The sequence below is a fragment of the Rhinopithecus roxellana genome, chromosome 17 (assembly GCF_007565055.1).
Source record: "Rhinopithecus roxellana isolate Shanxi Qingling chromosome 17, ASM756505v1, whole genome shotgun sequence".
NCBI lineage: Eukaryota > Metazoa > Chordata > Mammalia > Primates > Cercopithecidae > Rhinopithecus > Rhinopithecus roxellana.
Window position 1 is genome coordinate 35,957,271 of NC_044565.1, and position 26,615 is coordinate 35,983,885.

The 26,615-nt window shown below is 42.4% G+C and overlaps 1 protein-coding gene across 2 annotated transcripts in view; it reads left to right on the top strand.

The window, feature by feature from the left end:
- The window catches only part of SPRED2 (sprouty related EVH1 domain containing 2), a 129,334-nt gene that overhangs the window by 86,220 nt on the left and 16,499 nt on the right, over positions 1-26,615 (top strand). For both annotated transcript variants that reach the window (XM_010355820.2, XM_010355821.1), the window contains exons 2-4: positions 4,485-4,662; positions 13,605-13,773; positions 16,654-16,718. In XM_010355820.2, the coding sequence (XP_010354122.1) occupies positions 4,485-4,662; positions 13,605-13,773; positions 16,654-16,718 (412 nt within the window). The remainder of the gene's footprint in view (positions 1-4,484; positions 4,663-13,604; positions 13,774-16,653; positions 16,719-26,615) is intronic.

Sequence of the window (26,615 nt, forward strand, 5' to 3'; positions counted from 1 at the left end):
GAAGGGTACAGTATTTTTAAATTCTGTAATAAATGGGTACTTTTTGGAAATAAGTTTATGGCACTAACATAAGCAATGCAAACTTCGCTTTTTCATGTTTACTTAATCCCCTCAAAGAAACAGAGAACAGCACACAGCTGCAAAACAAAAAAAGTAAAAGCATGTTTTAACAAGAGGTGCACAGAGTTTCAATTCTTCACTTTGGCCATCTCCTGTTGAGATGAACCCATAGTACACTCATAGAAGATTTGAGAAAGCTGTGTTGCACACTCGAGAATTAAAAGCATAAGACCCTTAATTTTTCTTTTTATATAAATGGGATTGGGAGGAAAGGATATTCTCAAATTGTATGCAGTTAATCTAAATAAATGTTACAGAAGGTTCTTAATCTAAGGGAATATGCATGTTGAATCCTGAAATAGTTGGATTAGTCCTATATGTACATGTATGTCCTATGATTTTTATATGTACTTCTACATGATTTTTCCATTTTTATGAATAGAAAAATACCACGATCCCAATTTAGTAATTGTGGTTCGTAAGTAAATGAGTATTGAACACTGTATATTTTTATAGGAAATCTGTTAGCTATAGTTTTTTTTTTTTTTTTTTTTTTGATGGAGTTTTGTTCTTGTTGCCCAAGGTAGAGTGCAGTGGCGCGATCTCATCTCTGCCTCTGGGATTCAAGCTATTCTCCTGCCTCAGCCACCTGAGTAACTGGGACTACAGGTGCCCACCATCAAGCCCAGCTAATTTTTTGTATTTTTAGTAGAGACAGGGTTTCACCATGTTGGCCAGGCTGGTCTCGAACTCCTGACCTCAGGTTATCTGCCCACCTCAGCCTCCCAAAGTGCTGGGATTACAGGCATGAGCCACTGCATCCAGCCTACTATAGATAATTTTTTTAAAAACCTGTTTATATTGTGAATTTAGCCCTATTCATTCCGCAACATATTACATATAAGACACCATTCTAGGCCCTAGGGATATAGAATTGAACAAAAAAGGCAAAGTTTCTGCTCCTGTGGAATTTATATTCTGGTAGGCAAGCAGATATTTTATTGAGCAAGCATTGATTTAGTAGCATATAGAAAGCCAAAGCAGGGGAAGAAGATTTAAGAGGGGTGGAGGGTGCTATGCTGCTTTATATAGAGTGGGCAGGGAAGTCCTCTCTGAAATAACCTTGGACAGAGACTTAAGTGAAATAAGAGAATGAACCCAGTTGGTATGTGAGGAGTAGAGTTTGAACAGAATAGCAAGTGCAAAGGCCCTGAGGTAGAAGGATGCTTAATATGGAGGCCAGTGGGACCAAAGTGGAATGAACAAGAAGAGTAGTAGGATAAAAGGTCCAGATTTTGAGTTCTGCTTGGTGATACCACTGGAGGGTTTGTTTGAGTAGAGTGATCTGACTTACCTTTCTATTTTCTGGGTTAAGTTGGGCAAACATGGAAACAAGGATGCCAGTTAGAAGGCTATTGCAGTAATCTCAGTGGAAGGTGATGGCAGTTGGATCAGGTCAGTGTCAGTAGAAGTGGTAAAAAGTGGATCCTGGATATATTTTGAAGAGAGAACTAGAAGGATGAGGAGGTGTCAGGAACCAAGAGTTCAACCTGAAACGTGTTGATTGTGGTACGTATTAGACACCTATGTGGAGACTTCACATGGGCCCTTGGTTCTACTGGACTGAATCTCACAGAAGAGACCTGGATGGAAATGTGAATTTGGGAACTGTTGGTATGTAGAAGGTGTTTAAGTGGAGGAAGTTGGCCCTAACTTGGATCATGGATGACTTAACCACAGTTACAGGAGGAAGGGCAGAGAGAGTGCTGGTACAAAGCGTAGGCATGGTGGTGGGCACAGGCAAAAGGTCTCCTGTGATTTTTTCTATTTTCTCAGTGAAGCTAAAGCAACTTCATCCATCATCTGAGAGTGAGGGGGTAGGAGGCTGTGTAAAGTTGTCTTTGGGGGACAGATGAGGGAAATGTAGCAGGATGCCAGGTGGCACTTAAGGACTCACTCGAGAGTAGTGTTTGTGGCTTTCAAACTAGTCCTATGAGCATACTAGAGTGGGGTTTTTCCCTTGCACTATGTCCAGCAGCCTGGGTGGGGTTACGGAGTAGGTAAATGATAGGATTTAACTCCACTGGGGTCATGCCAGGCAATGGCAATAAGCAAGGGGAGGAGTAGAGAATCAGTTGAGAATGTGGCGTTTGGGGGAGGACAAAAGTGGTCAGAACAATAGATTGTTGGCCCCAACAGGGTAAAGAATTATTAGAGTCTGGAGGGAGAGAGCTGCAAAGTTACGAGGTTTTCAGAGAGCAGGATGCTTACAATTGAGTTATGGAGGTGGTGCAGATGTTGGTAATGACAAGATTCACGGTTGACCTGGGCATGAACAGCTAAAGTTGGTTGTAAGACAAGGGCATTGGAAGGAAAGAGGGCCAGAAATTGAGAGGCCAGGGAATTGGAGGGATCCTCCGAGTCAATAATGAAATTATCAAGAATCGGGCCAGGGATCATGGTGGAGATACGGAGAGTCAGTGAGCCTGGTTGCTGAAGTCTTCAAGGAATGAAGGAAAGTGAGGTCTGTGGAAGACTGAAGAAGGGTTGTGAGGGGGGCATGGTCAGGGTGTGAGCTTCACACTGGAGGGAGGCCGAACAGTCTGCAGCAGTGGCAAGCACCATACCCACAACTAGGCCCAGCAGGGTGCAGTGGGGAGACAGAAATCAGCCCTGGGAGAATGGGCCACAGAGGCCCAGCCGAGAGTGCATTTTAATTTAGGTTAGGAAAGGGAAAGGAACTTGTATGAGGTACCTAGAGTATCAGATTCATAGAGACAAGACAGTAGAATGGTGGGTACCAGGGGCTAAGGGGTAGAGGAAGTGGGGAAGGGGGAGTTAGTATTTTTCATGGGTACAGAGTTTCAGTTTGGGATGATGAAAAGTTCTAGAGGTAGATGGGGGTGATGGTTGACCAACAGTGTGGGTGTAATTAATGCCACTGAACTTGTATGGTTAAAATGGGAAATTTTATACCATTCATATTTTACCACAGTGAAAAAAAAATGAAAGGAATGATCAGAGGAGGGGATGAGGAAGTAAAGGGAATGGTAGACCTTGGATTTGGGGTGCCAAGGGAGGTCAGCTGGGTGACGGTGGAGGGTTAGCCATAGGGGGTCGTGGACAATCTGGTGGCTTTGCCTTTAGCGGTGAGTGAGGTGAGCAGGGCTATGGGGCACTGCCTCCACGTCTCTGGCCAATTGCGGGGGCCAAGTTCTGAGTGCCCGGGCTGAGGACGTCTTCCCTGAGGCCCAGGGAACAAGGGGAGTTCTTTATAACAGAACGAGAATCTGTTATAACGCCTGGCATATACAAGATGCAAATATATGTTTGAATGAGTAAAAATGAATTCTATCCAAAGAAAGAAAACAGCAAGTGAGAATGTAATGGCCTTGCCAAAAATCCAAATAAATTTCCCCCAAAAGTGATGAAGAATGAAAAGAAGCTAGAGTTGGTCTCTGGGGGAGAAAAAGGATTTTTGGCAAATGTACAGAAGAACTTATTGTGAAACTGAGGTTTTAGACTGGAAGAAATAAAATCATAAACAGAAGCCTACAAATGTGTGAAGGGTTATTGGAATTGAAATATTTTCCTACCTAGATATGTGATTTCATGGTGAATTTATGATTTGCAAGTAGATTATCCTATTTTATGCTAAATAAGATTCTTGGCTTTATAAAATGTTAAAACTTGGTCATTCATTTTCAACTAATTTTAAAGGGTTGAAACCATAGTACCCTTTTAATAGGTTTGTAGTCTAGGCATGGTGGCTCGCGCCTGTAATCCCAGCACTTTGGAGGCCAAGGTGGGTGAATCACCTGAGGTCAGGAGTTCCAGACCAGCCTGCCAACGTGGTGAAACTCCATCTCTACTAAAAATACCAAAAACTAACCAGGCATGGTGGCAGGTGCCTGTAATCCCAGCTACTTGGGAGGCTGAGTCAGGAGAATTGCTCGAACCCAGGAGGCGGAGGTTGCAGTGAGCCGAGGTCATGCCATTGCACTCCAGCCTGGGCAACCAGAGCGAAACTCCGTCTCAAAAAAAAAAAAAAAAAAAAAAAAAAAAGGAAAACCAAAATAGGCATGTGTCTTTCCAACCTAAAGATACTAAATTATAGAAATCAACTCATTTATCAGTACTGACACCTAGAAACTGGAGAATATTGTGCCTGTATAATCTTTTGATCACAAGTAATTTTTAATTACTAGGTGTCTTTTTAAAAAATGTACTTTTATATTGAGTTTAAGTGTTTTGTTTTTTCCCTAAAAGTTGAGATGGATCACTTTTTAAGGTTGCCTGCAGGCATAGATTTCTTTCGATAAGTCCAAAAAAGTGCTGGCTGGTGGTCACCTTGCATTGTGAAACGTGTTCTGCAACTACTAGACCATTGTCATGCCCCGTTCTTCTTGTTGTTGTCGTTTTAGTGACAGCTATATTGTGCGTGTCAAGGCTGTGGTTATGACCAGAGATGACTCCAGCGGGGGATGGTTCCCACAGGAAGGAGGCGGGATCAGTCGTGTCGGGGTCTGTAAGGTCATGCACCCTGAAGGCAATGGACGAAGCGGCTTTCTCATCCATGGTGAACGACAGAAAGACAAACTGGTAATGGCAGACATACATCACGTGGGTTAAATTAGTGACGACTGCTTTATTTACATTAAATCATAGTACTATAGTACTCTTTCCTTAACGTATTTTTTTTCTTTCTTTCTCTGACTTCAAACTCTTGCAAAAGCTTCAAAAGTTAGAACCACGGAGCTGGTGCCAAATTGCAAAATGTGACTGTCCTTTCCAGCAAAGTCTCTTTTGACCACACGCTTTATCTGAGATGCTTAGAAGTATATTTGGCTGTTTTATTTGCATCTTTGATTAAGATGTCTAACATTGTAAAAAGGTATTCAAAACAAAAGTGTACTCTTTTATTATTATGAATCACATTGTACTGAGCTGTGAAGTCAGTGTTTTAAAAATGTAGAATTGGCCGGGCGCGGTGGCTCAAGCCTGTAATCCCAGCACTTTGGGAGGCCGAGACGGGCGGATCACGAGGTCAGGAGATCGAGACCATCCTGGCTAACACGGTGAAACCCCGTCTCTACTAAAAATACAAAAACTAGCCGGGCGAAGTGGCGGGCGCCTGTAGTCCCAGCTACTCGGGAGGCTGAGGCAAGAGAATGGCGTAAACCCGGGAGGCGGAGCTTGCAGTGAGCTGAGATCCGGCCACTGCACTCCAGCCTGGGCGACAGAGCGAGACTCTGCCTCAAAAAAAAAAAAAAAAAAAAAAAAAAAAAAAAAAAAAAAAAAAAAAATGTAGAATTTATTCATGGAGCATGCCATTGAGGTTTGGATGGTGGCAGGTAAAATACAAAGGCAAGATATCATCTGACATTAGACTATTTATAAATAAATGTTTATCTAGCTTTTATTTCATGCCCTAATGAATAAAACATGCATGGAAAAAGAACGTAACAAAAAGTAGTGGTATCATACTTTGGTTTGTTTTTGGTTTTGTTTTTTGTTTTGAGACGGAGTCTCGCTCTGTCGCCCAGGCTGGAGTGCAGTGGCACGATGTCGGCTCACTGCAACCTCTGCCTCCCAGGTTCAAGCAGTTCTGCTGCTGAGTAACTGGGACTACAGGTGTGTGCCACCACACCCAGCTAGTTTTTGTATCTTTAGTAGAGACAGGGTTTCACCATATTGACCGGGTTGGTCTCGAACTCCTGACCTGAGGTGATCCACCCACCTCGGCCTCCCAAAGTGCTGGGATTACAGGCATGAGCCACCGCGCCCAGCCCATACTTCTGTAAATTGTTATCCATGCTTATAGATAAATACTTTGGAGAGTAATCATCATCTCCCAAGGGTGGGGAATTGATACTTCATAATATACAGTCTTAGGGAGGAACTCAAATGTTCAGTTCTATGTTATGAGGGAATCTGTGATAGGAAGGAAAATTGAATGTCCAAAATCTGTTTTAAATTCATGGCCCTAAACATGGAGGAATACTACTTCTATCTGTATTTGATCATGGAGTGTATACTCAGAAGCCAACAGATGATTCAGAATGTGCAGGATTGTGCAGGATCCCACAGAGAAAATGCAAAGACACCACAAGAATATGTCAGTGTTGCATTTGAGACCCTTTACAGCAGCATCTGTTGGGTTTTATGTGTTAAGTGTACAAATTTAATCTTCTTTTGCAAGCACTTCTTATAGTTTAAAAAATTTACAAAATAGATAAGACAGAACAATTTGTAAATGTTACATATGTGTTAACAGAAATATTATTTTCACATTTGATTTCATTTCTGAAAATTTGAAGGAAGAAGACAGCTAATTTTAAAAAGTGTTCGTTCAGGAAATACCGTATATAATAGTCGAATAATGAAAACATTCTTGTTTATAACATTTTTGCAATAAAAAACAATGTAACTACATTACCAATAAAAAGTAAAATGACTACCATTTATCTAGCATTTACCATGTACTAAGTACAATCCAGCCCTTCGGTTAGATCTGTCGTTGTATCCCTACAGCAGCCTGTATAATTGTAATTGAAGAAATTATGATTCAGAAAGATTCCTTGTTCTTAGTGGCCTGTTTGGGGGGCCTGGAACCAGTATTTGATTCTCTTGTCACTCTGACCCCAAAACTGAACAACCACCCTTAGCCCTTTGATGTAATTTTCCCATTTTGTACTTTCTTTAAAAAAAGATAGGATCTCACTTTGTTGCCCAGGCTGACCTCCAACTCCTGAGCTTCAAATGGTCCTCCCACCTCATCCTCTGGAGTAGCTGGGGCTACAGACACATGCCACTGTGCCCGGCCATATTTTTAAACAGTCCTGTATCTCATTTATTTTGCCTTAAACATTCTCTTTCAAGACTGTCATGAAACAGCATTGCCCTAACGTTCTCATATGAAATGTTCCATGTTGCTGATATCAGTTCGATGTTTCATTATTTGACCACCTCCTTAGTGTCAAATATTAAGGTTCTTCCCCTCACCTCAGTGTTAGGAATACACCTATGTGAATTTTCCACGTTTATTATATTTTTGGAATAATTTAGGAAGTCATGTTTGTATGACTTTTGATATACATGCAAGGAGCTGCCACCAGTATTAGAATTTCCTTTAACACACTGAGGGATATAAAATATCCATATATATAATACATGTATAATACTTACTGCTTACTAATGAGATAAAATGTTTTTCTGTTTGTTGAACAGTTGTAACTGTGAATTAATTATCTGTTGATGTCCTTTGTATATTTACTTATCGGGGCCTTATTTTTCTCCTTGATGTGTATGCCCTCTTGCATAATAAAGATATGAATCTCCATCTGTCATATTTGCTGCAAATATATTTTTATAATCTGTTGCTTGCCCTTTAGTTCTTATTTTTATATATATAGAAATTTTTTCCATGTCTTTGGTCTTTTTGTTTTTAGGGTTATTCTGTGTTTTACCAGATTATCTTGTCTGAAGGGTTATGTTTTTAGAGCTACTTTTTCCTGGTATTTCTATGGTTTGTCGTAGAATACTTCAACCTAAAGTGGCCCTTTAGCTTGTCTAATCTAGTCACTTTTAAGACATTACTAGTGCATAGTAAACTTTCACCATTTGTTCCAGGTCCTTTAAGTAAATAACCTCAGTTAAATTCCTACAACATTTTGAAGGAGGAAGATATTACTATTTCCACATTGTAGTGGGGAAACTCAATGCTCTAAGAAGTGAGCCACGTCCTTGGCATGGGACGGGCAGTGTCACCAGCAGAGCCAGCGTTTGAGATCATTTCTTTGCAAAATCAAGCCTGTCCCTTCACACTAACTTGGCATACTATTAGGGCAGTCCAGTCCTCTGTCCACCCCCGCTGAGTCGTGGACCAACTTACGTTGTTTGTTGCTAGTGTACACATAGATTGTGCTATTCTAAAAGTGTGCCTCATCCCCTCCCCCATCATGTTTCTCCATCTCCCCACCCCCTTTTCCTGTCCACTTTACATTCCTTGACTCCACACTTGTGGGCTTTTATATTCACTGTTACCTAAATCACACACCCATATGTCCTGTTGTACTTCTCTATCTCTGCATCCCTTACCTTGCCTGTTTCACACTCTGAGAAATTCTGGATTCCTGTACTGAGTAGTACTTAACCCTCCCCTCACCCATACCCAGCATATCCATGCCCGTGCGCGCACATACACACACACACAAGCACATGCACACAGTCTCCCTCCCTCTCTCCCCCCCCCACCCTCCACCCTCCCTCTCCCCCCCCCCATCCTCCACCCTCCCTCTCTCCCTCTCCTTCTCTCCTTAGAGATATGATAACTCATCCTTTGGCCTCTCAAGCTTCTCTAATGCAACGCTAGTGCCCACTGGAGACTATGCACCCACATGGGAGCTCTGCAAATGTGATGAGTTATTGAGGAACCCCCCTCTAAAAGGTGGAATGGCAAAGAAAAGATGAAGATTATTTTTAGGATATATTGGATGGATGGTATCAGAGTTCCCAGTATTCCAACTAGGGCATGAAGTGCTCTTTCTGGTAGAAACAGTGTTGTCAGTTTTTACAATACAGTGCAGGTGTAGAATTCAGCACATCGTGGGAGTTTGTTTCGTTACATATTGAGGGCTGTGAACTTAACTGCCATTGTTTCTATGGGAAAAGTCTCTGTTCCAGACACCCATTCACAAGTAGTTATTCAGATCATTTTTTAGTAAGCTGGGGACAGTCAAGCCTGAGAAATTATATGTAAATTAAAATTTTCTAAGTTGAATCTCATTTTAGATGGATTAAAGAAGTTTACTCCTTAAACAAATCTTGTGAGAAACCTCTTTATGGAGACTAATCCCAAAATCTAAGAGATCGATCATTCCAGGCGTTGCCCATGTATAGGTCAGTGAGCATTCTCACATAACATTTGGTGGGAATTTGAGCTGGCAAAGCTCTTTGAAAAGCAATTTGGCAGGATTTTAATTTTAAATGTGCATATCTTTTTACCTAGCAGTTCACATCTAGAACACTATCCTTTAGAAAAAGAATTAAACACACAGAGATTTATGGACAGCAACAGTTCTTAAACTTTTTTGGTCTCAGGATCCCTTTACACTCCAAAATTTTATTCAGGACCTCAAAGAGCTTTTGGTTTGGTGAGTTACAGCTATTTATAACTTACCATATTAGAAATTAAAACGAAAAAAAAATTTAAAACTTTTAATTAAACAGTATTGTTACTATAAATGACATTTTTATGGCAAATAACTGTATAACTTTTCCAGAACAAAAGTAATTATGAGAAAAGTGGCATTGCTTTATATTTTTGAAGATCTCATTAATATCTGGCTTACCAGAAAATAGCTGGATTCTGGTATCTGCTCCTGCTTTTAATCTGTAATATATTATTTTGGTTGAAGTATATAAAGAAAATTCAGCTACTCACAGAGAAGGGGAGTTGGTAAGGGGAGAAATATTTTAATAGCCTTTTCAGACAATTGTAGATATTCTTCTTTGATACTACACTAAAACTCAACCATGTGGAATCTGAAACCTATCAATGAACCTTTCATACTCTGTTACATTACAACCCACTGGTTTATCTTTCACTTTCAATAGATCTTTTCCTCATCCCTGACTTTATAACATCATGCACTGGTCACCTGAAAAATAATGCTCCACTGAGTAAAGCAGATCTTCCAAATGTTGATACATTTTATTCGATAATATAAAAAAACTACATTTCTTAATATCGCCACTGACTCATTAAAAAAAAAAAAAACTACATTTCTTTTTTTTTTTTTTTTTTTTTTTGAGACGGAGTCTCGCTCTGTCGCCCAGGCTGGAGTGCAGTGGCCGGATCTCAGCTCACTGCAAGCTCCGCCTCCCGGGTTTACGCCATTCTCCTGCCTCAGCCTCCCAAGTAGCTGGGACTACAGGCACCCGCCAACTCGCCCGGCTAGTTTTTTGTATTTTTTAGTAGAGACGGGTTTCGCCGTGTTAGCCAGGATGGTCTCGATCTCCTGACCTCGCGATCCACCCGTCTCGGCCTCCCAAAGTGCTGGGATTACAGGCTTGAGCCACCGCGCCCGGCCAAAAACTACATTTCTTAATATTGCCACTGACTCATTAGAAAAGGCTTTAAGTACCAGGAAGCTGTCTAGAATTCTAATTTATACTTGAAATATAGATCAGGATGTAAATTGCAGCATTGTCTTCGAGGTGACCAATTCTCGTTGACATAAATGCCCGTGAGTATGGAGAATGGTTGAATAAATCTAATACACCCATACAGACTAATTAAACAATTCTTTCTACCTTCCTGTATCTCTGTGACATATTTTTAAGGAAAATAAAAAGCAAGTTAAAAACAACTTATAGGTGTGGCTACATTTAAACACAGTTACCCTTACGCAGAAACTTACCTGTGTATATGTAAAAAGCCACAAAACGGAAACTGGGATTGTGCCCGCTCTACTGACATTGGGGAACTCGACAGAGAGAGATGTTGACAGGGAGGGGAGAGATGAGTAGGAATGGAGTCCTCATGGCTTCAGCTAATACTTAAATCTCTCACAACATGTATTTCTTGTGTAGTTTTTAAGTCTTCAACAAGAACATAATCACTTTTTTTCTCCTTATGCATCTTATTTAAACGGGTATTTTTTAAAGCCTTCCTCAAGTTTTAAGTTAGCGTCTAATTGTGTGTGTGCCAAAACTTCACCGGTTTATATCTGTTGGGAAGATTAAAGCATCTAAACCTTTTCATTTTTGTCTTTAAACTTAGATACATACGATACTATTTTGCTTTAGAGGACATAAAGAGATGGTATCTGATTTCCCCCTTCACTTAATTTAAGTGGCTGAACTATTTTACTTAACTTTTTTTTTTTTTTTTTTTTTTTTTTGAGACGGAGTCTTGCCCTGTCGCCCAGGCTGGAGTGCAGTGGCCGGATCTCAGCTCACTGCAAGCTCCGCCTCCCGGGTTCACGCCATTCTCCTGCCTCAGCCTTCCGAGTAGCTGGGACTACAGGCGCCTGCCACCTCGCCCGGCTAGTTTTTTGTATTTTTAGTAGAGACGGGGTTTCACCATGTTAGCCAGGATGGTCTCGATCTCCTGACCTCGTGATCCGCCCGTCTCGGCCTCCCAAAGCGCTGGGATTACAGGCTTGAGCCACCGCGCCCGGCTTTTTTTTTTTTTTTTTTTTTTTTTTGAGACAGAGTCTCGCTTTGTCACCCAGGCTAGAGTGCAGTCGTGCAGTCTCGGCTCACTGCAAGCTCTGCCTCCAGGGTTCACACCATTCTCCTGCCTCAGCCTCCCGAGTAGCTGGGACTACAGGCGCCCGCCACCAGGCCCGGCTCATTTTTTGTATTTTTTGTAGTGATGGAGTTTCACCATGTTAGCCAGGATGGTCTCGATCTCCTGACCTCATGATCTGCCTGCCTCGGCCTCCCAAAGTGCTGGTATTACAGGCGTGAGCCACTGCGCCCGGTCATTTTACCTAAACTTTTCTAAGAAAATGTACCTTTGGAATAATTTCAGAGTTGGAAAATGTCAACCAAAGACTAATTTTTTTCACCCCGAAAATATGGAGAAACTAAGAGTCTTTGTTTTTATAATACAAAAAGTTTATTTTGGGACTTTGAATTGAGACTATTAAATTCTAACACAGATAACATTTGTTAGTTAAATTCTTGATTATTTGGATTTCCCCAATGTGGAATGGGGCTGGGCTGACATTTAATCATTGTGCTATTCTTAGGGGGAAATGGCTATAATAAGCAATTTAATCATAAATAGAATTATGGGAGGGGACTGTTGTCCGATCTCAATACCATGTAGAAAGTTAACTGCTTGGGACTATATTTGATATACCAATTTGAATATTATTCTCATTTTTTTATTAAGTTAGGGAGCATTCATTAGGCAACCCTTAATTTATTTTTCATTTGTTCTTTCCTTTTGTTGAGACAGAGTCTCACTCTGTCACCTGGGCTGGAGTGCAGTGGCATAGCACTTTCTCAGCTCACTGCAGCCTCAACCTCCCGGACTCAAGCGATCCTCCCACCTCAGTCTCCTGAGTAGCTAGAACTACAGACGTGCACCGCCACACCCAGCTGATTTTTGTATTTTAGGTAGAGACAGGGTCCTGCCATTTTGCCCAGACTGGTCTCAAACTCCTGGGCTCAAGTGATCCTCTTGCCTCAGCCCCCAAAAGTGCTGGGATTACAGGCATGAGCCACTCTACTGGCCTCCTTCTTTTTCCTTTGATCTATTCTTAGAATTTATACTTATTTAAAGATATTCTCTAATTTACATGTATACTAATTTAGGCAGGTCTTTACTCTTGTCCTTCATTTAGTCTAAATTAATAAGATCACATTGTGGTCAACGCAGATCTTTGCCAGAACAAGATTGGGCTATTAAAACTCAGCAAAATCGTATGGTGTTTGTAATGAAGCCATAAGAATAAATATTTTAAGGAGTTTGAGTTTTTTAATGAATAAAGAAAGAAGTTTACATTCAAATTATTGCAGTATTACCTATAATATTAAATAAACTCTAGTATCTCTATCAACTGTGTTACACACAGGGAGTTATTTTATAATCTTGACTTTTTGTAGGCTAGTTAGGGGAACAAGACTAATATACATGAAACTGTTAGAGAATAGTTTGAAATCGGGTACTAAATTGTGAAGATGACAAGGAGAACTAGAGTACGTGTAAGAGTAAAACTTGGCAGGGAAGATACACTGGACAATGAGTGTGAATTAGGGTTCTCATTATTCAGTGTTTTCAGAGCATGCTCCTGTTCTCATGGATAACATTGGTGTCCTTTTCATCTTGGAGATAAAAAGATCAGTCTACCCATTATAACTCAATAAAAGCCAGTTCTGAGACTAAGTTGCTAGAAACTTGAAGATGGTTCTATTAATCCAAACATAAAGTTAATAGAGACTCAGATCAGGGTGGCAGCAACTGAAATGGGGTTGATACAAAAGCTGTTGAAGGAAAAATGAAATGGACCTGGTGATTAGGCAGAGGAGGCAAAGATGACCACAGAGATGTTGAGCCAGAGAAAGAGTGGAGAGGGATTGGCATTGCCAGAAGTTGGGAGAGGAGAAATTTTAGAGTAAAGCTGATTTTTCAACTTTTGGAATTTGGAGCCTTAGGGGAGGGAAGCTAGATGGCCATCAATACAAAGACCCCAACATGAAAGCAGTGATCTGAAATACAGCAAAGACCCAAGACCTGGGCATCAGCTTAGTGCCCTGTAGCCAGGGGCCAGGAGGAAGAGGAATGACTGTGATGAAGAGAGTGTGGAGAAGGGGTAAAGCCGGGACAGTGGGGAGCAGCAAAGATCGGATGGTCAGCAGCCAAGCAAAGCCTTCTTTCCAATTGGAGAGACTCACAGATATGTGAAGGCAGGGGTTGGAGGGATTTTGGTAGTTGCCACCAGTGATGGTTCCTAATTAGACTTCTGTAACCAGACATCATCATGGCTGTTCCACTAGTAACCAGCCTGTGTGTTTCCATCCTTCAGGTGGTATTGGAATGCTATGTAAGAAAGGACTTGGTCTACACCAAAGCCAATCCAACGTTTCATCATTGGAAGGTCGATAATAGGAAGTTTGGACTTACTTTCCAAAGCCCTGCTGATGCCCGAGCCTTTGACAGGGGAGTAAGGAAAGCAATCGAAGATCTTATAGAAGGTATTGAACTTGTCACTGCATTCTTAGTGGGACTATGGAAATGTTCCAAATTCTTTTTAATTCCAATAGTCTGCCATCATATATTTGTGGTTTATTAGTGGGAGGGTTTGGGGCCAGGTCAGTAGATGCCAAAACTTTTGGAATATCCAAGAAGAGTAATTAAAGTGATAATGCAGGCAAAAGGAGATGGGTTTCAGAGTAAGGAGTAATCCCAATTGATTTTTGGACTCTGCTGTGAAAAAACAAACAGGCAGGTTCTGGAATTCCATGTGCATATATTTTTGACTGCTTTCACCTTGTCCTGACTATTGAAACGGCTTTGGTCTGGTCTGTCTTGGCTCAGAAGTAGAGTATGGATTCTGGCGGGCCCAGACGGCTCCTGGCCTACCCACTGTCCTCCTGTAATCAGAGGCCCAGGGTGTACGGCTGCCACTGAAAAGGAAAGGGATCTGTGACCTCTGGAGCCCTGGTTCGGTTTAGGCCTTGGTCTCTGGGTAAGTGAGTAGTAGGCATTGTGTTACATCTGATCATGCCCTGGAGGGCCCTTGGGCAGTCAGTTCTCATAGTGGACTTGGCTAGAGTCCACAGATGCAAACACAAAAATTCTCCACTGCAGCACATCCAGATATCAAATCAGAGCATTAAAGAAGCCATAGACAGGGCACTGTGAAGAAAGAAATATCAAGCAAGGCATATTAATGCCAAATTCAGATCTTGGGGAAATTAATCACCAAAGAATATGTGTTTCATTTGCTTAAGAAATAAAAGTGTTCTGAAGTCATTTTCTTCATTGTGGATTTGGGGGAAGAGAAAAAAAGCCAGTCTTAAAAGACAAATTACCTAACATTATAATCAGTAGTAAGACAAGTCTAGCTAGAACATGAACCCATAAACAACTATGAGATAGCCAAAAAGAGATGATAAAAACCAGTGTTCAAATTATAGGTCTGACATAAGTAGCAAATATTTAAAATGTTATTAAACATAGCTTTTTCATGTTTAGAGAAAAAACAGCTCCTATATTATTGATAGACATTCGCATTGTGTCCATGTACTTAATTACACCACATTTCATTCTCCTACTTGTAATTTTTTTCTCTATATACATTCTATCTAGCTTTTTTTCCACCAGTTTTCCTTGAACATTGGTTTAATGGAGTAATTCAGAGTAGAGAGAACTCTTGAAAGACCAGTAGGAGTTGCAAAGAATATATTATGGAACTGTTTTTTTTTCTCCTGCAGTCTCTTATTGGAAATTTAAGTATTTCTCATCATTTCTGATCAGTTCTGTTAATTTCAATTTCATGTAATAGCAAAATGTTTTCTTTTTCTTTTTTCTTTTTTTTTTTTGAGACGGAGTCTCACTCTGTTGCTCAGACTGGAGTGCAGTGGTGTGATCTCGGCTCATTGCAACCTCCATCTCCCAGGTTCAAGTGATCCTCATGCCTCAGCCTCCCCAGTAGCTAAGATTACAGGCGTCCACCACCACACCCAGCTAATTTTTGTATTTTTAGTAGAGACAGGGTTTCACTATGTTGGCCAGGCTGGTCTCGAACTCCTGACCTTGTGATCTGCCCACCTCAGCCTCCCAAAGTGCTGGGATTACAGGCATGAGCCACCTCGCCCAGGCAACAAAGTATTTTCTTTCTTTCTTTTTTTTTTTTTTTTTTTTTTGAGACAGAGTCTCGCTCTGTCGCCCAGGCTGGAGTGCAGTGGCCAGATCTCAGTTCACTGCAAGCTCTGCCTCCCGGGTTTACGCCATTCTCCTGCCTGAGGCTCCCAAGTAGCTGGGACTACAGGCGCCCGCCACCTCGCCCAGCTAGCTTTTTTTTTTTGTATTTTTAGTAGAGACGGGGGTTTCACTGTGTTAGCCAGGATGAGTCTCGATCTCCTGACCTCATGATCCGCCCATCTTGGCCTCCCAAAGTGCTGGGATTACAGGCTTGAGCCACCACGCCCGGCCTAAATGCATATTTTAAAAGATCTAACCAAGAAAAGGAAAAGAGAGAGAATAAATTTCCCTTTTGGTATATCTGTCACTGATGCAATTTTAAATACGTTCTTCTTTTGGCCAATTAAGTTGATCCATGCATTATCATCTGCTATTCAGGGTGCTGGGGGGAAGTAGGGCAGTTGTACCTGATTCGCATACCAGAATGAAGAAAAAGGTGAACAAGTAAATACATTGAACTTTAAAGTCCAGTTGGTTCCATGATGGAATAAGGAGGGTTTTCTAGCAAGAGCTGTAATTTTGACTTGGAAAAACAAAGCAAACTCACTGATGCCTTGGTATTGCAAGAGAAAACCCCCTTGCACAGGTGTCCCCTTAGAAGGGAGCCCACAATTTGGGATTTAGAAATAGAATATCTCAATTCAGAACTGGACACAACAATACAAGCTATTGAGCTAAAATGCCTTCATTGGTAGATGAAAAGACCAGAGGCGCTAAGTACAGTTTACACAGTGAGATTGTGGCAGGTCTCACTTAAGAGGTTCCCCGTCCAGTGCTTTTCGCACTACACAGCTGGGACCTCAGGGTTACTACAGAGGCTGGGCTCGATGCATGTCCCTCAGAGGAGCGGGCAGCCTCTCCCCTCCTCCACGGTGCCTCTCTGTGTGCTTATTCTGTAGCAGCCAGTGCAGAAGTTTGAGAGATTAATTGGGAACAACAGCAGGCAAAGTTAATTTAGGGAGCATCCTGGTAAAAATCAATTAAAGAAAAGTAAATTAAAAGCACTCAATTCCCAGGTAACTTACTTCTACTGGTAATTCACATGCAAAAAGAATGGAATGTGGTTTTATTAAAATATCCTTTTTTAAAGGGTTGGATTTGATGTATCCTCTTGGGAAACACTTTTTATGGCATTTTTGTCTTTTTAGGTTCAACAACATCATCTTCCACCATCCATAATGAAGCTGAGCTTGGAGATGATGACGTTTTTACAGTAAGTTTCCTTTGTCCTTTGCTTTCCAGATTAGTTGTTGAATAATCAGAAAGGTTTTGTTTAAGGGCATGAGGCACACTTTGCAATGTGGCGCTTGCTGTTGCTGTTTGGACGGCTCAGAGTGATCTCTGTCTTACTACAATTTTTCTTGAGCTGGGTCTGTCCCTGTTGCTCACGCTGCGGTGTCATCTGCCACACAGCACAGCAGTGTCAGCTCTCTCAGGTCTGTCCAAGGTTCTTAAAGTCTTTGCTCAGATTTAGGATGACTAGCTGCCCTGGTTTGCCCAAGTCTGTCCTGGTTTCAGCACAGAATGTCCCTAGTCCTGGGGAACACCTCAATCCCAGAACACGCTTCCCTCCCTGGCATCAAAGGGGAAAGCCAGCACTCTTTCCTGATGAGTAATTAAACATCTGATAAGAAAGGCCTGAAGGCTGACTTAAGGTTAGGCCCAAATGTGCTAACGCAGGAAAGGGCTTAGCTGTTTTGACACAGCTTGAGTTAATGGGATGTAACTGGAAGCAGAATGATTTCTCAGCTTGCTGCTTCAATTAAATCCTGTGCTTCTAGAAGTTAATTAACAAATAGTTCATTGCCTGCCTGCTGTGTGCTTAGAGCAGCAAGTTACGCTGGACAGCATTTTCTTTCTTTCCTATTTATTTATTTATTTTCAAAAATGGGATTTCGCTGTGCTGCCTAGACCGGTCTTGAACTCCTGGGCTCAAGCCATCCTCCAACTTCAGCCTCCCAAAGTGCTGGGATTGCAGGTTTATAGGCTTGAGCCACCACACCCAGCCTGGACAGCATTTTCAAATTCTGGGCCTTCACCCACAATAAGAAATATATGTATGTTGTGACCCAGGACACATATGTCAATAGATATCTAAACCAAATCATATTTCATCCTCTGCATTCTGATTTTTTTCTGTTTCATTTTCTTCCATTTTTTATTATAAAACTTTTCAAGCACACAGAAAACTGTAAAGTGCAGTGAATGCCTGCATACCCTACACCTAACATTGAGCAGCTGTAACATTTGGGCACATTTGCTTGATCTGTGCAAGAGTGTGCTTAAACACACACAAATATTTTTGTTGTTGATCCGTTTGAAAGTAAGTCACCTCTCACACTTTAGCATGTATCCCCTGAAGTTCACAAAGGAATTTCAGGGCAGTGAAACTACTCTGTATGTCACTGTAATGGCAGATGCATGTCATTATACATTTGTCCAAACCTGTAGCGTGTATAACACCTGAATCCTAATGTAAACCGTAGCCTTTGGGTGATAGTGATGTGTCAGTGTACTTCATCGATTGTCACAAATGTACCACTGTGGTGGTGGTGTTGATAATGGGAGACTTTGCATGTGTGGGGACAGGGGAAATCTCTACTTTCCACTCAGTTTTGCTGTGAAACTAAAACTGCTCCCAAAAAAAATCTAATAAAAATAATTTATAAAAGAAATAAGGCATTTTCCTGCATAAACATACCACCATTACTATCCCTTAGAAAATTAATAAGAATTTCATAGTGTCATCTAATATCTACTTCATAGTTCCCCAGTTGTCCCAGGAGTGTCTTTTGTAAGCTGGTTTTTATTTTATATTTTAATATATTGGGTGCAACCCATTAAACTTTCTTCCATTGTACTCATGGTTTGCAACTGGTGATTTGAAAAACCATTGCTTTGGGAATACAAAGGTATGTAAGCCATGGCTCCAACCCTCAGAGATCACAAGATGTTTTGCAGAAATGAGACTGACCCATGAGAGGCTTACAGACTGTGAAAAGTAGTCTGGTTGAGAGATGAAGGAGGGGCGTGGGATCAAAAAAGTCCTTGCTGGGGGTGAGGCTGGACTGAACCTCTCAGTTGCATTTGAATGGGGGTTCAGGAAGGGGCTTCAGGACCTGGGAGCCATATGGGCAAAGGTGGAAGCAGGGGTGTGCATGGTGTGTAGCCTGAGCATTGACGACCCAATCTGACTTGAACTGAGTGTGCCGAGGGGGTTTCAGGAAATGAACTCAGTTGTCCTTCCTTGGATTGGCTGGTGTGTTGTGGCTCCAAACAGGCTTCCTATAGTGCTCCAAGCAGATCCTCTCAACAGTTGGCATGTTGCTTACATCTGTTCCTTTGTCGCATTTTGAGAGACAAACAACAGCAGGTGGGTTAAAGGTGGCTTCCTGTGCTCCAGAGCAAGCCTGTCATTCGCAGCTGCTTCCCAGCTACCTGCCAGAAGTGATTTATAGAATCAGAAGAGGGTGAGAGGGAAAGGGATGATGGAAGCCAGAATCCCTCCTGGTTTTGTCCTTTAATCCACAGGGGATCCATGTGCTACTCTAGGCTAACACCAAATGCCTGGAAGAAAGTTTAGAAGCAGCCCTGCTGCTTCCAGGCACTTGCATACTCACTGGAGAAGGAGCACCACTTAATTTATTGTATTCTGTATAGACCGTGGTGTCTGTGATCAATTGCCTTCATTCCATTTGTTTACAAACAAGGACCTATTAACAATTGTACCTCCTTTCCCTAGAAAAGCCCAGTCATTAGGCCATTGACTCTTAGGAACACATTCCATGGGAAAATGGGTCATTGGGACTTACAAACCAGGTCCCCCTTCCTTTATGAGCACCCTGTCGTTAGATTTTCTGTCCTGAGGTAATAAAATGTCTGGAACCTAAAAGCCAGGGACATGAGCACTGCTTTAGCTCAGGTGTAGTCTACAGCTTCCCAAAGTGTGGTTGTGTTCTAAAACTTAACTGGTAAGACAGATATTTAGAACTTGGAACTCATTTATCATAGGGTATAAATGAAGATAAGACTCTCCTACAACGTATGATGGATCAGAATGATAACAGTTTTCTGAGGGGACAGCATGTGTGTGGGAAAACCTTTAGTGTTGGAACATGAGGAACCAGGTGTGTAGCTTTTCTGTTTCTGCTGCTGGAGCCAGAGGTTTCCCTCTGTTTCAGGAGATTCCTGTGGCTGAGGAGGAAAACAGGATATTGATACACAAGAGCAAAGCACTCCTTAATATTCTACATTAACAAAGCCTGCAGGAAGAGGCATCCCCAGCCGCCCTGTGGAGTGGCTGTTTGGACTTGGATGCTCACAAAGTATGGCTGTCTCTGCTCACACTTTCCCAGCTCTCATGGTCATCCCTCAGACCAGCTTGTCCTGACCTCTCAGTATGCTAAAACTGTGTTGCACTCCTCGGAAGCAAATGCTCTGCTGCCCGTTGCCTGCACTATTGCCTCTGCAGTCTTCCCGTGCCGCACCTTTCCATCTCACTGACCCCAGCTTGCTGTGTGATCACATCTTTCCTGCTTGAATTTCCTTCTGAGTTTTGGGCTCTTTATTCCCTTCATGTTTCCTTATATTTGTCCTTAACCAATTATGATTGTTCTTTCTTCTTTAAAATCCCATAGCACTTGGTATTGTATTCCTCTCCTGCCAGTTGAAAGCCTGCCCTTTCTGTTTTCTTTTCATAATTTATTTGCTGGACGAATGAATCTTCACCTGATTAGATTATAGGCAAGTAATTCATCATGGTAGTCTCTACAATCCAGCAAAGCTTTGCTCTGTAGATGCTCAATAAATAGGTAAAATGAAATGGGTTGGATGAATGGATATAGTATATATAATAATCATAGGTTTTCATATTTTATTCATTTGTATATAATAATCATAGGTTTTCATATTTTATTCATTTGTATATAATAATCATAGGTTTTCATATTTTATTCATTTGTATATAATAATCATAGGTTTTCATATTTTATTCATTTGCTTTATTGTTATCCTCAGGGACTATTTAAAGCTAGGTGATTCTGAGGGATTCTTAGGTTTGTGTTGTTTCTTTTAGCTGTGTCTCTGCTCAATCCACAGTTAGGATCTCAGCCCACAGTGCCATCACTCATGATAAGCCTGCTAAGGCATCTTCTTGCCCTCCCATCAGCCTCTCCCTTACAGCAGGGTTCCTTCCCAGCCCCTCTGCTCTGTGGGGAACCTCAATTGTAGAGGTGAATCCAATTGAGCACAAACACCTAAGAGGCAAGGGTGTACCCCGGCATTAAATATGGGTGCATCACGGCTTTCCCGCATCTGAACCATTTGGTACAAACTTACAAGTTGAATAATGCAAAGAATGTAAAACAACAAGAACAAAAAATTTCAGCATTCCGTGTTGGGGAGTTTTTTGGCGTTGCCAAGAGTTAGCATACTGTTGTTGGTGCCTCTTCCAGACAGCTTTTCTTTTACTCCAGAGCTGGAGAGACTTGAGAGGCATGGAGTTGAAAGACCTTGAAGTCTGTTTCCCCTGTTGGGTGTCTATAACTGACACGTCTTGAGGAGGCCCAGGTAAACTTGAGCTATGAAAAGTTTAACTCTGTGGATAAGCTGAGCTGGTTTGCTCTCCAGCTTAGGACCAGCTTCTTCCCAGGGCCCTGCAATTGGGGACTGGGTGAGGGTTTGGAGCTGGGCAAGGAGGTAACTGGGGATGGAGCATGGGAGTAGAGAAAAACTGGCTGATTATGGAAAACTGGAGAGGTTTTAGGCTTTCTGGTCCTTTAATGAACAAATTTCTAAATTCCTGTGGGTAGGATTTAGTCCATTAAAACCTGGTGGTTTATTTACTGCTGCAGAATTCTAAAATTGTTTCTAAATTTCATTAGCATCTTCAGATGGACAAGGATAATTTCTAAGTGATCTTGGGAGAATGCGGCTGCAGTATATTCGTACTCGGAGAGCAGGCTCATCTGGAGTCTGTGTCGAGCATTGTTGCTTCAGCTGCCGTTGTGCTGAGTGGCCGGACAATGGCCCTGAATCTGGGGGATTAGGGAAATAGTTGCTTTATAGGAAGATACTTGTGGGTGTATAAATTAGCCAAGTATTCATCTTCCATAATAAAAAGCCCTCAAATAGCACCTACATCTGAAAATCAGGAAGCAAAATCATGACATTTTGAAAACAGAGAGAAATACCAGAAGAAAGAGCCCCACAAGAATTGAAAATGAGTTTCTCTGGGGAGTGAGAAGCTGAGATGGGGAGGGCTGAAACAAGGGGCTACTGTTTGATTCATTAAATAACATATATGCACTGCTTTGATTTTTTAAAAAGAAAGGAAGAATGAGAGGGGGTTTTCGTGGAAGGGTTGCCAAGGGAGGAGTGAGGAGAGACACCTGAGTTCCAGCCATCCTGATTTCCGCCATCTGAGGGTTTAGACAGATTCGAGGGACTCAGCAGAGATGGTGGTCTGTGGCCCTGGGCGCTCCTGGGAGTGGCCGCCACTGTTTTCTCAGCCTCATGTTAGGAAATAGGACATCTACCTGGTAAATAATGGCATATTAGAAGTAGGGTAAGTGACGAGAGTTAGCTGGAAGTGTTTGGCTTGTTGGGAGGCAAGGGTAGCAGTAGATGTACCAAGTGCTTAGAGTTACAGATCTTGGAATTGGAAAGGATTGTGAATTCATCTGCTCCAGCCTTCTTTCTAGCACTGAAGTAGGATTTGCCTCATTTTACAGACACAGTTGCAGAAGCAGCTCAGAGTCAGATGGGTGACTTGCCTAAGATCTCACAGCTAGTTCATGGTGGAGGAGCAGCCAACACTATCTCCCAAGCTTTCCAGTTAATCGCTGCTGTTTTTATCTTCCTGGGTTAATAATTGTATAGTTTTTTTTGTTTGTTTGTTTTTTTATGACAGAGTCTTACCCCCATTGCCCAGAATGGAGTGCAGTAGGTTATGATTATGGCTCACTGCAGCTTCAACTTCCTGGGCTCAGGTGATTGTCCCACATCAGCCTCCCAAGTTGCTGGGACTATAGGCACATGCCACCACACGACTAATTTTTTTGTATTTTTAATAGAAACAGGGTTTTGTCATGTTGCCCAGGCTGGTCTTAAACTCCTGGGCTCAAGTGATCCACCCATCTTAGCCACCCAAAGTGCTGGGATTACAGGTGTGAGCCACCACGTCTGGCAGCTTTTCTTCTTTTTTCACTTTTTTTTGTTATTTTATTAGATTCAGGGTGTATTTTAGATACATATGCAGGTTTGTTATATGTAAGTATTGCATAATGGTGAGGTTTGTGCTTCTAGCGAACCTATTGCCCAAGTCCTCAAAATAACAATTAGAAGCATGACCATGGGAAACCTCTACCATATATAAGATTTTGATTTTTCTTCCCCCTTCCAAGTTTCTACTGCCACCAAAGTATTTTGTTTCTGGATTTGGGCAGCCCATCTCAACCGGGATTCCTAATTAAGCCCTGGCACCGTCAGACATCCATCGTATATAATTAATTGACTTCTCTCCTCTGCACTTAGAATGGTACCAACTGCATACCATCCTTTGCAGAATTGAGAAGACTCATTCAACAGCGTTTTGTGTGGCACTTAATGCTTTCCCAGAAGCCAGTCGAAAGGGGCTGGTATTTGGGTTATGTTGTGGTGGTGGTGGTGGTGGTTTGTTTTGGTTTTTTTTGTTTTTTTGAGACAGTTTCGCTCTTGTCACCCAGGTTGGAGTGAAGTGGCACGATCTCGGTCACTGCAACCTCCACCTCCTAGGTTCAAGTGATTCTCCTGCCTCTGCCTTCTGAGGAGCTGGAATTACAGGTGCCCACCACCATGCCCAGCTAATTTTTTATTTTTAGTAGAGATGGGGTTTCACCCTGTTGACCAGGCTGGTCCTAAACTCCTGACCTCAGGCGATCCACCTACCTGGACCTCCCAAAGTGCTGGGATTACAGGCATGAGCCACTACACCTGGCCAGGTTATGTTTTGGTTTGTCATTATACCTTATTTCTTCAGGTAGGCAGTATTCCTCCTCATAGGAAAAAATGCCCTGTCCTTTGTAGCAGCATCACCTTCTAGCCATATCTTGCCCCAGCTGGAAAGCTTGGCCCTTCCTCATGCCCTATGCTTGAACCCCTTGACATCCTGTTTATTACAAGCTGCATTTTCTGACTGTCTGGCTATTCAGAGCATTTGTGTCTAATGACATCCCAGCCCCCTCCCATCCACCTCAGGTGTTGTCTACAGCATGGATAGAGCACATAGTTAAAACCAAAGTACTGAGACAATGTTGGTTTTGCCCCAGATGGGCTTTTGGGTATTTGCCAGTTGAGTTTCTTTTCGTTCTTAAGTGGAAAAATGAATTTGTTGAATTTTGTACTTATCAAGGTTTCATTTACAGAAGCAAAAGGGCACAGGATACATCATCTTCCTTGTCTTGAAGGTTTTTTCTACCTACTCCATCCCCAACAAACATTAAAGCTGAGGGCAGATCTACCAGTTTTGTAATGAATGGGGTTCATCGACTGGCTTTCTAAGGAGTGTTTTCTTAAAGGTGAGGTAGCGTGTGATCCCTGTGTTTGGAGTCTGAAGAGAGGCCTACATTCTAAACTGGATTCTGCTTTTAGTTAGCTATGCTTTGGACTCAAAACCTTCTTGGGATGGACATATTTCCTTTGAGTCTCCATTCACTGGCCCAAGGGGAAGGGAGGGAAAGGGACAGTGATGTGGAACCATCACTGTCCCTGGCACTTCGCACTGCACTCCTGCATACGTGACTGCATTTGGTCCTCACAGCTACCCTGTGAGTACAGATCGACACTTCCAGTTTTGCAGATAAAGCCACCACAGCTCAGTGAGATGAAGTGACTTGTCCTCAGTTCCACACTGTGCTCTCCCAGAACACGAGCCCGTAAACTGCTTGCTGCCTTTCAGAGAAGCTTAAGAAAAGGAAATAGTTATCCAACTAAGTTTCAGTACGTTTTACATTGTCAGGATACCAGATTCCTTTTATTGCAGAAAAGCTGCCTAAATGATGTGCATTTAAACTGGTGCATTGGCTTAAGACCTCAGCCATCTCTTTGCTCTAGGTCTGAGGTTCCCCTGTCCCTGCTTGAAAGCCTCAGTCTCGTTTTAGAAGATCAGTTGATCAAAAATATTTTCTGGTGTCCTTACCTTTAGAAGTAAGGGATTGGGGCAGAGGAGGGAAGGGGTGACAAGTAAAAGGGAAAATAGTTTGAAAATATAAATTACTTCTACAGAGTTTAGTGAACCTGATCTATGGTGGTTGATGAAGAAAAGCAAAAACGTTTCGGGAGGGCAGCCCTCCAACCCCAGGGAGCAGTGCATCCCATAACTACTGCTGATTGAGACCCATCACTGCGTGGGGTGTCAGAAGAAGGTCTCAGAAGATGGGTGGGGACTCCTTTATCTTCTAAATGACAATAACTCTCAAGCTCACATTATGCTGTAAGAGGAGGATCTTTTTTTTTTTTTTTTTTTTTTTGAGACGGAGTCTCGCTCTGTCGCCCAGGCTGGAGTGCAGTGGCGCGATCTCGGCTCACTGCAAGCTCCGCCTCCCGGGTTTACGCCATTCTCCTGTCTCAGCCTCCCGAGTAGCTGGGACTACAGGCGCCCGCCTCGTCGCCCGGCTAGTTTTTTGTATTTTTTAGTAGAGACGGGGTTTCACCGTATTAGCCAGGATGGTCTCGATCTCCTGACCTCATGATCCGCCCGTCTCGGCCTCCCAAAGTGCTGGGATTACAGGCTTGAGCCACCGCGCCCGGCGAGGAGGATCTTTTTATCAACATGTAATACCTATAGTGGCTACATTAATTAAATGTCTAAGGATCTAAATAAAAGCTTTGGAATGCTCTCAATTTCAGGAAGCCCAAAGGCATTTTGCAAGCCCTACCACTTGTGTCTTGCTTCATTTACATATATATCATCTCATCTTTTTAAGCTGTGGACAGTGAGCCACTTTTATTTCCATTTTACTAATTCATACAGAGTATATATTCAGGGTTACCTGAAACCCAGCCTTCCTGCTTCCAGCCCCTCAGTCCCTCCAGTGAAGCTAAACTGTGGGTTTTTTAGAGTCCTTTTCTTTCATATCAACATATCATCTAACTTTAAAATTTAAAGGCCGAGCATGGTGGCTCACAACTATAATCCCAGCACTTTGGGAGGCCGAGTGAGGTAGGAGGATCGCTTGAGGCCAGGAGTTTGAGACCAGCCTGGGCAACATACAGAGACCCTGTCCTGTCTCCACATAAAATTTTTTCAAAAAAATTAGCCAGGCCTGGTGATGTACTCCTGTGGTCCCAGCTACTTAGGAGGCTGAGGTGGGAGGATCTCTTGAGCCTGAGAGGTCAAGGCTGCAGTGAGCTGTGATTGTACCTCTGTACTCCAGCCTGGGCAATAGAGCAAGACCCTAACTCAAAAAAAGATTTTTTTTAAGAAACAAAACTTTTAAAAAATTGTTTTTGTTGACCTGGTGTGGTGGCTGACACCCATAATCCCAACACTTTGGGAGGCCGAGGTGGGAAGATCACTTGAGCCTGGGAGTTTGAGACCAGCCAGGGCTATAGTGAGACCCCATCTTTTTGTTCGTTGGCTGGTCGGTTGGTTTTTGTTGTTGTTAATTTCACAGTGAAAGAATCCTCTAGGTCCTAGAGAGAGGATGATGTCCTAGAGTCTAGAACAGGGTCAGAGTCATCTCTCCCCCAAAGCCCGAGCAGCAGCTGCCTCAAACCGCCTGCTAGCTGGGATTGTGAAAGAATACAAGTCTGGCCTACTTCCTGATCTGCTGCCTCTTTGAAAGAGGACACCTGGAACCAATGTAGGCCCTCAGGACAGATGAGCTGGAGCTACCTGTTCCCAAAGACCTGTTGAAAAAATGGCAGACGACTTCCTGTTTGCCAAAGGAGAAAGGACTGATTGCAGGTTTCTCAGCCCTAGTAGACCTGCGGGGAAAATCTTGCAGCTTTTGCAGTCTGAGCCAGTAGCCTTCTGAGACACTCTCAGGCTGAAGTTAAGAAAGGAATGAATATATATAGGGGGCGGGGGGAGTTGTAAACACTTATATATAAAATGAGAATCCCTTGCAAA